The sequence below is a fragment of the Halichoerus grypus genome, chromosome 7 (assembly GCF_964656455.1).
Source record: "Halichoerus grypus chromosome 7, mHalGry1.hap1.1, whole genome shotgun sequence".
NCBI lineage: Eukaryota > Metazoa > Chordata > Mammalia > Carnivora > Phocidae > Halichoerus > Halichoerus grypus.
The window spans coordinates 70,349,587-70,365,576 of NC_135718.1; the positions used below are offsets into that span (position 1 = coordinate 70,349,587).

At 41.8% G+C, this 15,990-nt stretch overlaps 1 protein-coding gene across 1 annotated transcript in view; it reads right to left on the bottom strand.

The window, feature by feature from the left end:
- Window positions 1-15,990, bottom strand: part of PCNX2 (pecanex 2) — a 304,655-nt gene that overhangs the window by 220,210 nt on the left and 68,455 nt on the right. The window contains exon 10 of the mRNA XM_036102955.2: window positions 6,261-6,406. Within this exon, the coding sequence (XP_035958848.2) occupies window positions 6,261-6,406 (146 nt within the window). The remainder of the gene's footprint in view (window positions 1-6,260; window positions 6,407-15,990) is intronic.

Genomic DNA, 15,990 nt, shown 5'->3' on the forward strand with positions numbered 1-15,990 from the left:
GAGGCTGAAATGGAGTAAGGGAATATGGTGTCGACTGCAAGTTCAGGAGCGTAGATGGGTCATTCCCAAGAATTCTGAGCATATTTTTTGCCTCACCAATTTTTGCTCATGTACATACATTATTGTTAGGAAGGGATTATTGTCTACTTCGTTCCTGGCAAGTGGGCACTTGTGAGCATTTTTTTGTAAATGAATAGACATTATTTTAAGAGCAGTTTCAGATTCACAGCAAAATTGAGGGAAAGTATGAAGAGTTCTCACATAGCCCCTCCCTGCAAACACACACACACACCCCCTGTCCCACCATTAACATCCCCCACCAGGGTGGTACATTTGTTATAATCAGCCAACTAACAGTGACACATCATTATCAACCGAAGTCCATAGTCCACATTATGGTTCATTCTTGGTGTAATACATTCTGTGGGTTTGGACAAATGTATGGTGAAATATATCCACAATTATAGTAGCCTGCAGAGTATTTTTACTGCCCTAAATATCCTCTGTTCTGCCTATTCACCCCTGCCTTCCCCCAACTTCTGGCAGTCATGGATCTTTTTGCCATCTCCACAGATTTTCCTTGTCAGACTGTCAGATAATTGGAATCATACAGCAGGGAGCCTTTCCTGGTCAGTTTCTTTCACTTAGTAATATGCATTTAAGGTTTCTTTGTGTCTTTTTTAATTAATTAATTTTTTTTAAAGATTTTATTTATTTATTTGACAGACAGAGACAGCGAGAGAGGGAACACAAGCAGGGGGAGGGAGAGAGGAAGAAGCAGGCTTCCCACTGAGCAGGGAGCCCGACGCGGGGCTCGATCCCAGGACTCCGGGATCATGATCTGAGCCGAAGGCGGACGCTTTAACGACTGAGCCACCCAGGTGCCCCAATTTATTTATTTGAGAGAGTGTGAGAGATCGAGAGAGAGCAAGAGAGAGCGAGCAAGGTGAGAAGCAGAGGGAGAAGCAGGCTCCCTGCTGAGCAGGGAGGCAAACACGGGGCTCGATCCCGGCACTCCAGGATCACGACCTGAGCTGGAAGACAGCTGCTTAACCAACTGAGCCACGCAGGGGCCCCTCTTTGTGTCTTTATATGGCTTGATAGCTCATTTCTTTTTATCGCTAAATACTATTTTACTATATGGACGTACCATGGTTTATCTATTCACCTATTAAAGTACATCTTGGTTTGTTTCTAAATTTTGGCAACTATGAATAAAACCTCTATAAACAACCACGTGCAGGGTTTTGTGTTAACCTAAGTTTTTAATTCATTTGCACCAAGGAGCATAATTGCTGGGTCATATGGTAAGAGTATGTTTGGTTTGTAAGAAACCACCAAGTTATCTCCCAAAATGGCTTTACCGTTTTGCATTCCCACTAATGATGAATGGGAGTTCCTGCTGCTCCATACCGTTGCCCACATTTGGTGCTGTCAGTGTTTTCGATTTGGCCATTCCAATAGGTGTGTATATCTCACTGTTGTTTTCATTTGCAATTCCCCAATGATGATGTGGAGTATCATTACATATGCTTATTTGCCATCTGTATATCTTCTTTGGTGAGGTGTCTGTTCATATCTTTTTCCTATTTTTTAATCAGGCAATTGAGATGTACAGAATCAAGATGCATAGAAATGTGAAGAACTCAGATATTATGATGCTCAAACTTAAAGTTAAAAAAAAAATTTCTGGGGGGGATCAAAATATATTTGGTAAAAAGGAAAATTTATGGGTTTTGTTTGTTTGTTTGTTTTCCACTATGCACTTCTTACAGAGCTAAATATATTTTGTTAGTTCAGGTCCATAAAATTCTTTATGTATTTTTTAGAGTGCTCATAACATTTTGATGTATACTTAAAAATATCTAAAGGCTTAGGAACTTTTAAAAAAATTAAAATTTCAATTAAATGAACAGACTTTTTTCCTATTTAGGGGGAAAAATAACATTCCTGAAAAATATATTTCCCCAGATCCTCCTCCAGCAGGACTCCATTCCTCTGCCCCAGCCCCCCATCATTCCACTCCCAAGGCTCTTCATGCATCTCTATTTAAATACCAGGTGAAAAAGTTTACTCACTGGGCAAGGAGTGTCATGATTAAGGCTGTACTTTAGAAAGATTTATCTGGCAGAGGTTCACAAGATGCACTAAAGGGGAAACAGCAGAGCGAGGATAAACAACACTCCAGGGGAGAAGTAATGAGGGTCTGGAAGAGGGTCAAGTTTGGGAGGCTGGAAAGGCAATGTGGCTTTGAGACACAATACAGACCAGAGGGGAAAGGACTTTGAACGGACTGTGTACAGTGAAGGGTTGACTGAAAGAATAAAGATGATTTCAAGATTTCAGTCTGGGGAAGAAAGGATCGTGGCAGAGTCAATGGCAGAAGTTGGGAAGGGGAGCTGGTTTGCAAAGGGACATTGATTTGTTTGTTCATGCAAGACTGCTTGGCACCGCTCTAGATACTTGGAATACATCAGTGAACGAAACTTCTGGAACTTTCTTTCCAGTGGGCAGTGGCATAAAATATGTAATATGCACAAAAAAAAAGTATATTATATAGCATTTGGAGATGATTAGTGCAATCAAAAAATAAAATAGAACAAGGTGAGAAGAAGTACGAGCGTCTGAGGAGGGCTCTGTCGTAATTTTCAGCAGGGAGGTCAGGCTAAGCCCCACCAAGAAGGGTCACTTCTCAAGTGTGCCCCATCTGGGGATTCCTACATGAAGGGGTCAGGAGGCACAGGTTACCCGCCGAGGTGATTATGGTATGAAGGAGTAACCAGCAAGACAGGAGGAAAACCAAGAGGGGGCTGAGTCCTGGAAGCCAGGAGAGGAAAAGCATACCAAGGAGGAGAATCAACTCTGTCAGAGGCTGCACATGGGTCTCATAAAATGACGGCAGAATGGTGAGGTCAACAGTGACCTTGACATGGGCAGGCTTGGAGTCTGTCCAGGGAGTGAATGGAATGGGCTTATGAGAGAATGGGAAAGAGAGACCTCAAACGAACACAGGCAGCTCTTCACGGAGTTCTGCCGCAAAAGAGCACAGAGAAACCAGACAGTGGCTGGTGGGAGAGTGGGTCAAGAGGACTTCTAAGGATGGGAGAATGAGAGCATGTTCTCAAGATGACGACGATGACCACGAGATCATTCGAGGAGCAGGAATGCTTTTCCCCACAGCTTGTCATGTGGCTGACTTGTCCTTCTCTCGTTTCTATCTCCGTCTGCGTGCGTCACCTCAGAAAAGGCTTCTGCAACCACCTGTTCTGACATGAGTGTCCCTTCGTTCCCAAATTTCTCTACCTCAGGCCTTTGTGTGTGTCTTTCATGTGTCTCCCTCGTGCGGCAGAATTCAAACTCCGTGAGGGTAGGGTGCTAATCCTCAGTACCCGGTGCAGAGGAGCCTCGCACGGAGCAGGTGCTTGGCGTTTGGGGCTTTTTAATTTGTTGAATGAATGAACAAAGGAATGAAATGATGCTCAGATGCGCAGCTTTTTCTTTTAGAAGCCAATCCGGAAAACTAGATAAATGAAAATAAAACCTATGTGTTTTGCAAGATGAGGTAATAGCAGAATAAAAAATAAGAGAAAATGAAGGAGGGGCGCCTGGGTGGCTCAGTCCATTAAGCGTCCAACTCTTGATTTCGGCTCAGGTCATGATCTCAGGGTCCTGGAGTTGAGCCCCACGTCAGCTCTGCACTTAGCAGGGAGTCTGCTTGAGATTCTCGCTCTCCCTCTGCCCCTCCCTGCCATGCGCTGTCTCTCTAAAATGAATAAATAGATCTTTTTTTAAAAAGGGAGAGAGAAAATAAAGGAGCATAAGGACAAGTCCAAAAATATATGAGGAGAATGAATGCCGAACCGAAAGCAAACTGTAAGGTCTGCAATTATAAGAACCATGAAGGTATGATCAGAGAAGGAAGTATTTTCAAGGAAGATCAGCCTGAATTCCAGAGTAAAGTTGAAAATTATCAAGCAGAAGGCCTTAAGCTATGGGAGTTTATAGCGATGATTAGCTCAATTTTGGTGCTTGTAATTCACCAATTTCTTCTACTTCCTGCCCAACCCTGACTGTTTGTTTTTTATTATGCATACTTTTCCTTTATAAACCTTAATTTGGCAATTCAAGTTCATTAATCCATGTGGAGCTTTAAATACAAATGTCCCCCAATGAATATCAAAGGTAATTTATTTATGCCTTTTGAAATTTTACTATTAGAGTAAAAAAATGTAAAATTTATTGTGCAAATTCCTGTTTTCTTAAACAGACCTTTCCGATCATCGCTGTCCTAACTAAGAAGGTGAGCTAGGGAGGTGTGCCATAATACAGCCCTACATTGTCCTCAAGGCCAGGCTGAAGGGCTGACTTCTCATGCTTGGAATCTGTATTTTTACAAAGCTCCCAGGTGATTCTGATCCACAGCTGTGTTTGGGGAAAACACTCTCCTTGCAAAGGTCCCAAGCTGCTAGGTTTTTCCAGGTTAGTGTTTGGGTTTTTCTTCCTCTGTCCTTGCTGTTAGCTCAGGGTTCATGCTGTCTTATTTCCCCTCTTAATTGGCAATGAACTGGAAAACCATATCCCCTCATGTGCTAATAGATGCCTGAAAGTCGGCTTATATGGGCTCTGAAGATGGGGTGATTTCTCGAATTAAGGGCCTAAATTTTAGTGTCTGGGCTTGACAAAAGCTACTTTGGCTGCCCTGATTTCATTTTATTTTTATTTATTTTTCTTCTTTCTGGGTTCTGGGACAATTCCAGGTCATAATAACAATAACAGCATTTAAAGAACACTTTCTATGGCTAACTTGATTCAATCCTTGAAATCTCTCCCTATATAGATTATCCCCATTTAACAGACAGGAAACTGAGGCACAGGGAGGTTTCACACCCATCCTTAGATCACAGCACTAGTAAGTGTTGGGCACTGGGCCTGATCCACAGGGTCTTCCCACACCAGTTGAGGGACCCATGAGTAAGGGAGTGGTGCTGTCTCCACACATCCCCGAACACTGCCTTGAAACCCAGTGTGACCTGCAACAGAAGTGATTAAAACTATAAAACTCTAAACTTTTAAAAACTGCAATAATCTTCATCAGTCTTTCTTAGACCTTAATTAAATTTTCAGTTAATGTGTTGCCACTGAGTGGATTTAAGTAACACGCCTAGAAATCTGTAGAAATATTTGTTTCTAATATGAAGGGTTAACACAAGGTAATCCAACTTTCAAGAATTCCTTTTTAACAGAAAATAAAATTAATATTTCAGAAAAAAAAATCTGCCTCATCTAACAGGATGTATTATCTTGGACTAGTTCAGTTACGTTTGAAATGTTCGTCTTAAGTGTGCGCCCCTGGGGTGACATAGCGTTGTTAGAAAAACCATTAGAACTCCATTCCCTGACTTGTGGGTCCTGAAATTTACTATTGTAATTTTGCATGACTATAGTTTTTTAGTGTATGATCACACCATTTAAGACATTACTATAACAAGTAGTCACTGGGGGACCCACTACAGCAAGGCAGGGAATCAGCCTTCCCACTGCCCCCACTGGCTGGCATTTAACCGTGAAACTCTGCATTGGCTGATGATGGCGTCAGTAAAGGCATCTTGGATTTTCAAACCAACACTCCCATCAGAACTGCATGGCCCCTGAAGATCAAAATCCTGTCCTTTGTATACCGTGAGGTGGGGGTGGGGGGTGGGGGCAGAGGTGGAAATGGGAAGACTCTGACCTGGCCCCATCTCCACCATGCCTTAACTAACTGGACCCTCTCCCATCTCCCTCCCCGTCCACTGACTACTTCTCCAACCCCACACTGGATCAATGGAAAGAAGAGGCGAGAAATAGTAAAAGGGTTTAAAAGGAAAGACTAACATTCCAACTGGTGGATCTCTTCATTTGCCCTTGTCCCCCCCTCACCCCCGCCCCCATCCACGTCCAGTCGGCCAGGCTCTGTGCTACCCATGGAACCTCAAGACTTCCTACGAAAATGTGGGAAGCCACGAGGAAACCAATGCATGACCCCATCCACAGGGCTAACCTTAAGTCTAAACCATGTTCCCCAATTCTCATATCTCCCACTGTCTCCAGTTGTCAGGATCTCACCGCTTCGCCTTTGGGTTTGCAGCACAAAAGGTATACGTCTTGAAAACGTCCCAGAGAACGTGAGCAAGTGGCAATTTCTTTTTACAAGCATGCGAGTGCACTCTTATGACCCCATCGTGTCTTTCATCCATGCATTTGTGTGCTCAGCGGCTTACCGATCAAGTAACGCCAACAAGGTAAGTCGATCGTACCAGACTTTAATCCACTTGCCAGGGAAAATGATAAACTTGTAAAACTGCTCTCGGTTAAATTTTCCTTGTGTTGAAGAACATGACGAGTCTTCCAGATCCTGACTCAGATGCTTTTAGGTACCAAAAGAAACAACAGAGAAAGGGTTTCATACTGACATGTTATTATCATAAATATACCTCATAATAACAGAAGTACAAAAAGCAGATGTTCCAATTCTGAAACGTAAACCAACATATTTCATAAAAATGGGTACTCTCAGAGAAAGATAATGATCAACAAAAAGAGTCTTTCTTACCAACACACTTCAATTCCATTATAATGTACCATTAAATTTACTCCTATCAAAACACTGCTGTTAATTAAGGCCAAGAAACTGCCGTGAAAATAATTCTCATAAAAGATCAGAATTCAACAAAAGATCTGAAACGGCTTAATTTTTGAAAGGTATGTTATTTAATGTAATGTGGAAATAAATATTTAAATTTTACCAAGAGTAAAAAGATTTTCATCGCCAATTTTGTAGGTCGTTGGTGAGGCCTGATATAAGAAACACTGAGCTATCTGTAGAAAAAAAATCTAAACCAATAAAACAAATGGGAAACAAAAGGGAAAATTTAATTCCAGGTTTAAAATGTATTAGCCGAGGGGGGAAAGATGGCGGAGGAGTAGGGGACCCTATTTCAGCTGGTCCCCGGAATTGAGCTGGATATCTACCAGACCACTCTGAGCGCACATGAAACCAGCCTGAGATGTAAGAAGATCTGGATCTCTACAAACAGAATATCGCAGGCGGTTGGTTTTGAGGTACGAAGCAGGGAGCCGTGATTCTGCGGGCAGATATCGGAGGATAAATGGCAGCGGGAGAGAGCCTGGCCGTGGGGATCCTACATCACCGGTGAGTGACAGCCTCGCGCGATGCGGACGGGCACAGACTCGCAGACCAGTAGCGGCAGGGAAAGGACTCTAGGGCAGCCCCCGGGACGGAAACCCGGAGCGCCGGGGTCGCGCGGGTTAACTGCAGCCCCTGGGGTGGAAACCCGGAGCAACAGAGTCCCGTGCACGCGAACTGCAGCCCCCGGGATGGAAACCAAATCGGCAGAGTCGCGCGCGCGTGAACTGGGAGCGGCTGGCGGTTTTAGAAGCACAAAGGGCAGAGACATGCCCCGACCTGGAGGCAAGACTGGGAGCGCTGCGGAGGGGCGCATAACCCAGGACGCTGCAGTTTATAGCAGCACGGACACAAACGGAGACAGTGTGGCCTGGAGGCCTCACTGAAGAACAGACTGCGATCTCTCTGCTCTGAGGCAGAGGGTTGGAAACGGTCTCTTCTGCTCTGACTCGAGGAAGAGACGCGGAATGCTGCCAGGGAAAGGCACCAGAGAACAAAAGCCCCAAAGACTGAATCCCACTGAGCCCATCCCCCGCCACAGGGGCGCAGGGCAACTCCACCCAAACAGGGTTGCCTGAGTAACAGCGCGGCAGGCCCCTCCCTCAGAAGACAGGCTGCGAAAACAAGAGGCCAGCAACCCTAAGGTCCCAAGAAAACAGGTGCATCCTGGGGCGCCTGGGTGGCTCAATCGTTAAGCATCCGCCTTCGGCTCAGGTCATGATCCCAGGGTCCTGGGATCGAGCCACGCATCGGGCTCCCTGTTTGGCGGGAGGCCTGCTTCTCCCTCTCCCACTCCCCCTGCTTGTGTTCCCTCTCTCGCTGTGTCTCTCTCTGTCAAATAAATAAATAAAATCTTTAAAAAAAAGAAAAAAAAGAAAACAGGTGCATCTTGCTTGGGTTCTGGTCAATAATTTCGACTCTATACATTCCCTCAAACACCCATCAACAGAATGACTAGGAGGAGGAGCCCCCAAAACAGAAAAGACTCAGAGATTATGACTTATGCTGCAGATTTACAAATGGATGCAGATATAACCAAGATGTCGGAGATGGCATTCAGGCTAGCAATTGTGAAGACAATGGCTAGAATGGAGAAATCAATTAATGGCAACATAGAGTCTCTAAGGGCAGAAATGAAAGGTGAATTGGCAGAATTTAAAAATGCTATCAATGAGATCCAATCCAATCTAGATAATCTAACAGCTAGGGTAACTGAGACAGAAGAGAGAATAAGCAACCTGGAAGACAATATAATAGATAAAAAGGGAAAAGAGGAGGCCAGGGAAAAACAACTCAGAATCCATGAAAATAGAATCAGAGAAATAAGTGACACCATGAAGCGTTCCAATGTCAGAATAATTGGAATCCTGGAGGGAGTGGAGAGAGAGAGAGAACTAGAAGATGTATTTGAGCAAATCATAGCTGAGAACTTCCCTAATCTGGGGAATGAAACAAACATTCGAGTCCTAGAGGCAGAGAGGACCCCTCCTAAGATCAAGGAAAACAGGCCAACACCCCGGCATGTAATAGTAAAACTTGCAAATCTTAGAACCAAGGAAACCATCTTAAGGGCAGTTAGAGGGAAGAGATTCCTTATGTACAGAGGGAGGAACATCAGAATAACGTCAGACCTATCCACAGAGACCTGGCAAGCCAGAAAGGCCTGGCAAGACATATTCAGGGTACTAAATGAGAAGAACACGCAGCCAAGAATACTTTATCCGGCAAGGCTTTCATTTAGAATGGATGGAGAGATGCAGAGCTTCCACGACCGGCAGAAGCTGAACGAATATGTGACCACTAAGCCGGCCCTGCAAGAAATATTAAAGGGGGTTCAATAAAAGGAGACAGACCCTAAGAGTGATATACAACAGAAATTTACAGGGACAATCTATAAAAACAACGTCTTCACAGGCAACATGATGACAATTAATTCATATCTTTCAATAATCACTCTCAACGTGAATGGCCTAAACGCTCCCATAAAATGGCACAGGGTTGCAGACTGGATAAAAAGACAGGACCCATCCATATGCTGTCTACAAGAGACTCATTTTGAACCTAAAGATACATCCAGACTGAAAGTGAAGGGATGGAGATCCATCTTCCATGCCAGCGGACCTCAAAAGAAAGCTGGGGTAGCAATTCTTATATCAGACAAATTAGATTTTAAACTAAAGTCTGTAATAAGAGACACAGAAGGACACTATATCATTCTTAAAGGGTCTATCCAACAAGAAGATCTAACAATTGTAAATATCTATGCCCCCAACATGGGAGCAGCCATCTACATAAGCCAACTGTTAACCAAAATAGAGAGTCATATTGATAACAATACGTTAATTGTAGGAGACCTCAATACTCCACTCTCAGCAATGGACAGATCATCTAAGCAGAAAATCAACAAGGAAACAAGAGCTTTGAATGATACATTAGACCAGATGGACCTCATAGATATTTACAGAACATTCCACCCTAAAACAACAGAATACTCATTCTTCTCGAGCGCACATGGAACTTTCTCCAGAATAGGCCATATACTGGGTCACAAATCAGGTCTCAACTGATACCAAAAGATTGAGATTATTCCCTGCATATTCTCAGACCACAATGCTCTAAAACTGGAACTCAATCACAAGAAAAACTTTGGCAGAAATTCAAACACTTGGAAGCTAAAGACCACTCTGCTCAAGAATGTTTGGGTCAACCAAGAAATCAAAGAAGAACTTAAACAATTCATGGAAATCAATGAGAACGAAAACACATCGGTCCAAAACCTATGGGATACTGCAAAGGCGGTCCTAAGGGAGAAATACATAGCCATCCAAGCCTCACTCAAAAAAATAGAAAAATCCCGAATTCACCAACTAACTCTACACCTTAAAGACCTAGAGAAAAAGCAACAAACGATGCCTAAGCCACGCATTAGAAGAGAAATAATTAAAATTAGAGAAGAGATCAATGAATTAGAAACCAGAAACACAGTAGATCAGATCAATGAAACCAGAAGTTGGTTCTTTGAAAGAATTAATAAGATTGATAAACCACTGGCCAGACTTATCCAAAAGAAGAGAGAAAGGACCCAAATTAATAAAATTATGAATGAAAGGAGAGAGATCACGACTAACACCAAGGAAATAGAAACAATTATTAGAAATTATTATCAACAACTATATGCCAATAAACTGAGCAATCTGGATGAAATGGAGGCCTTTCTGGAAACCTATAAGCTGCCAAGACTGAAAGGAAGAAATTGACAACCTGAATAGGCCAATAACCAGTAACGAGATTGAAGCAGGGATCAAAAACCTCCCAAAAAACAAGAGTCCAGGGCCTGATGGATTCCCTGGGGAATTCTACCAAACATTCAAAGAAGAAATAATACCTATTCTACTGAAGCTGTTTCAAAAAATAGAAACAGAAGGAAAACTTCCAAACTCATTCTATGAGGCCAGCATTACCTTAATCCCCAAACCAGGCAAAGACCCCATCAAAAAGGAGAATTTCAGACCAATATCCCTGATGAATATGGATTCCAAAATCCTCAACAAAATCCTAGCTAATAGTATCCAACAACACATTAAAAGGATCATCCACCACGACCAAGTGGGATTTATCCCCGGGATGCAAGGGTGGTTCAACGTTCACAAATCAATCAATGTGATAGAACACATTAATAAGAGGAGGGAGAAGAACCATATGGTCCTCTCAAGTGATGCAGAAAAAGCATTTAACAAAATACAACATCCTTTCCTGATTAAAACTCTCCAGAGTATAGGGATAGAGGGAACATTCCTCAAGCTCGTAAAATCCATCTATGAAAAACCCACAGTGAATATCATCCTCAATGGGGAAAAGCTGAGAGCCTTTCCCTTAAGATCAGGAACACGTCAAGGGTGCCCACTCTCACCACTGTTGTTCAACATAGTACTAGAAGTCCTAGCAACAGCAATCAGACAACAAAAATCAATAAAAGGTATTCAAATTGGCAAAGAAGAAGTCAAACTCTCTCTTTTCGCAGACGACATGATACTTTATGTGGAAAACCCAAAAGACTCCACCCCCAAATTACTAGAACTCATCCAGCAATTCAGTAATGTGGCAGGATACAAAATCAATGCACAGAAATCAGTTGCTTTCTTATACACTAACAACGCAACTGTAGAAAGAGAAATTAGAGAAATGATTCCATTTACAATAGCACCAAAAACCATAAGATACCTTGGAATAAACCTAACCAAAGAGGTAAAGGATCTATACTCTAGGAACTACAAAACACTCATGAAAGAAATTGAAGAAGACACAAAAAGATGGAAAAATATTCCATGCTCATGGATCGGAAGAATAAACATTGTTAAAATGTCTATGCTACCCAGAGCAATCTATACCTTCAATGCCATCCCAATCAAAATTCCAATGACATTTTTCAAAGTGCTGGAACAAACAATCCTAAAATTTGTATGGAATCAGAAAAGACCCCGAATTGCCAAGGAAATGTTGAAAAAGAAAAACAAAGCTGGGGGCATCACGTTGCCCGATTTCAAGCTATATTACAAAGCTGTGATCACCAAGACAGCATGGTACTGGCACAAAAAAAGACATACAGACCAATGGAACAGAATAGAGAACCCAAATATGGACCCTCAACTCTATGGTCAAATAATCTTTGACAAAGCAGGAAAAAACATGCAATGGAAAAAAGACAGTCTCTTCAATAAATGGTGCTGGGAAAATTGGACAGCCCCATGCAGAAGAATGAAACTCGACCATTCTCTAACACCATTCACAAAGATAAACTCAAAGGGGATGAAAGACCTCAATGTGAGACAGGAATCCATCAAAATCCTAGCAGAGAACATAGGCAGTAACCTCTTTGACATCGCCCACAGCAACTTCTTTCAAGATACATCTCCAAAAGCTAGTGAAACAAAAGCAAAAATGAACTTTTGGGACTTCATCAAGATAAAAAGCTTCTGCACAGCAAAGGAAACAGTCAACAAAACAAAGAGGCAACCCACAGAATGGGAGAAGATATTTGCAAATGACACTACAGATAAAGGGCTGGTATCCAAGATCTATAAAGAACTTCTCAAACTCAACACCCAAAAAACAAATAATCAAGTCAAAAAGTGGGCAGAAGAGATGAACAGACACTTCTCTGAAGAAGACATACAAATGGCTAACAGACACATGAAAAAATGTTCATCATCATTAGCCATCAGGGAAATCCAAATCAAAACCACACTGAGATACCACCTTATATCAGTTCGAATGGCAAAAATGGACAGGGAAAGAAACAACAAATGTTGGAGAGGTTGTGGAGAAAGGGGAACCCTCTTACACTGTTGGTGGTAATGCAAGTTGGTACAGCCACTTTGGAAAACAGTGTGGAGGTTCCTCAAAAATTTAAAAATAGAGCTACCCTATGACCCAGCAATTGCACTCCTGGGTATTTACCCCAAAGACACAGATGTAGTGAAAAGAAGGGCCATATGCACCCCAATGTTCATAGCAGCAATGTCCACAATAGCCAAACTGTGGAAAGAGCCGAGATGCCCTTCAACAGATGAATGGATAAAGAAGAAAGATGTGGTCCATATATACAATGGAATATTACTCAGCCATCAGAAAAGATGAATACCCAACTTTTACATCAATATGGATGGGACTGGAGGAGATTATGCTAAGTGAAATAAGTCAAGCAGAGAAAGTCAATTATCATATGGTTTCACTTATTTGTGGAACATAAGGAATAACATGGAGGACATTAGGAGAAGGAAGGGAAAAATGGGCGGGGGGGGGGGGGAATTGGAGGGACAGATGAACCATGAGAGACTATGGACCTGAGAAACAAACAGGGTTTTAGAGGGGAAGGGGGAGGGGGGATTGGTTGGCCCGGTGATGGGTATTAAGGAGGGCACGTACTGCATGGAGCACTGGGTGTTATACGAAAACAATGGATCGTGGATCACTACATCAAAAACTAATGATGTACTGTATGGTGACTAACATAACATAATAAAAATTAAAAAAAATTTAAAAACATAAAAAATAAAAAATAAAATGTATTAGCCCCAAATTCATCTCCAGATGGCTCTAATCTTGTGGGGAAGAATTTAATTTTGAAAAAAAAAATAGTCTTCATGGATTTGTCTAACATTCATAATGAGTAACTCTTAGGAGCCTGGCACAAGGTTGGGCACGGGAATATAAGGAAGAATATGGCAGACGCAGTCCGTGGCATCCTCCTGCCTGTAAGAAAACACCCCTTGGACATCTAACAGTCACGCAAACTCAAAACCAGACACTGAATGCACACCAGGGTCAGCACTGCACATACAAAACAAGAGCTGGACTCCCCACCAGAAAAGCAGAGGGGATGCGGCACTTGGTGAGGTGAAGCTGAGGGATCTGCAGGACAGCAAGGAGGAAGAAAAACTTGTGAGGGCAAAAATCAAAATTTATTTCCTCTGACACCTGATACCGTCTCTGAAACATAAGCAATGAAAGCAGCCTGTTACGATGGCATTTCCCGGGACTACACTTGCAATTAAATATCGGTTTATAGTTGTCTCATTTATTCATTAGCAAGGAGGAATAAAATGTTCCATATTTCTAAATTTCTCAGAAAACTAAAGATTAGGCCCTTCAAATCTAATGAATTTAATATTGACCTCTGTCATAACCATCTTCAAAAAATATGCGGTTTTCCCTTCTTGTGCTGTTAAATGGAACCCATAGGGCACACCTGCACACCTTCTCATCGTCAAGCTCAGGTGCATTCCGTGCTCATCCTGCCATATCATCAGTGAAAGCCCAAGACTCTGGGGTATCTTGGGGTATTGTTCCCTACATTGAATAACACTAGGTACCATGCTTTTTTAAAATACAGTTTTATTAAATATGGAGTCAATGCAAATACACATCTTTTAAATGTATGTAGGGTATTAAAAAAAAAAAAAAAAAACCCAATTCAGTGACTAGCTGTGTGGCCATCACCCAGTATGAGAAAAAAAGCCTCGCCGTTAGCATAGAAATTCCCTGTGGGCCACTGCTGGGTCCCATCCTTTTCCCATTTCCTTCAGGGATCATCACTGTCCTGAATGATGTGTTTATCATTCCCTCTCTTCTCTTTGACTTTACGATACTTACATCCACAACTTCCATACCGTTTAGCTTTATGTTTTTGAACTTCGTAGATAGGAAATCACAGCATATGTATCCTTTTGCAACTTGCTTTTTCCCTCCGTTCCACATTATCTTCCTGAGACTTATCTGTGCTGTGTTACAGCCGTAGCATCCATTTTCACAGAATAATGTTCCATTACGTGGACATGCAAAATCTGCTTATCCATTTTACTGTTGGATATTTAGGGTCTTTTTTCTTTTTTTTTTTTTTTTAGCAATACACTGCTATGGACATTCTTGGGAATGTCTCCTGGTACATAGGTGCAAGGATTCTATAGAACATAGACCTAACATACACTTAGAAATGGAATTGCTAAGAATGCAAATGTTCAACTGTACCACGTGTTCAACTTTACTAGGAAACAAATGGACTTTTCCAGAAAATGCACAAATCTATCACAAATGCAATTACTGGGTATGGGGGAATGTTCAATTTACTAGGAAACACTTTGGAAAAATAAGATTTCTAAACTGATTCTACCAGTTTATACTCCCACCCACAGCAGGTAAATGTCACGCTGCTCCACATCCTCACCTCATCATGTGATAGCGTCGATTATTTTTGATTTTGGCTAATCTGCCATATAAAATATTTCAGTTTTATTCTAATTTGCATTTCCTTCATTACTAATGGAGTTGAGCATCTTTGTCCACTTTTAGTTTTCTTCGTGAAATCATTTGTCCTTTTCTCCGTTGGGTTGCTTGTTTGTCTTTCATTAGTTATACATGTCTATGTGCATGTGTGTGTATCTGTACATATATGCACATATATGATCAAGACCTTTATTAATGATATGTTAGATATTTTCACCGTTTATGGCTTGTTTTTTCACTTTCCTTATGGCATTATTGATAAATTGGTGTTCTTAATTTAAGTGAAATATAATTTATCCATTTTCTCCTATAAAGTGCAAAAGTTTTGCACTTTCTGTGCCTTGTTTATCAAATCCCTTTCTACCCCAGACTTGTAAGGATATTTGATTATATCATTTTACTTAAAGTTATATACTTTTGCCTTTCACATTTATGTTATTGGTCTACCAAGGCTCTGTTCATGATATAAGGGTCCATTTTCTTTTCCATAAAGAAAACTATTGTCCCAGTGCCATTTATTAAACTGTTCATCCTTGGGGCACCTGGGTGGCTCAGTCAGTTAAGTGTCTTCCTTTGGCTCAGGTCATGATCCCAGGGTCCTGGGATGGAGCCCCATGTTGGGCTCCCTGCTCAGCGGGAAGTCTGCTTCTCCCTCTCCCTTTGCTGCTCATCCCTTCTCGTGCTCTCTCTCTCAAATAAATAAAAAATCTTTAAAAGAAATAAAAAATAAAATGTTCATCCTTTCCTCATCAGTTTGCCAGGACACGAATGCCTATATCAGTGTGTCATCTTAAACTTTAAATTTTATTTATTTTTTTTAAAGATTTTATTTATTTATTTGAGATAGAGAATGAGATAGAGAGAGAGCATGAGAGGGGGGAGGGTCAGAGGGAGAAGCAGACTCCCTGCTGAGCAGGGAGCCCGATGCGGGACTCAATCCAGGGACTCCAGGATCATGACCTGAGCCAAAGGCAGTCGCTTAACCAACTGAGCCACCCAGGTGCCCAAACTTTAAATTTTAA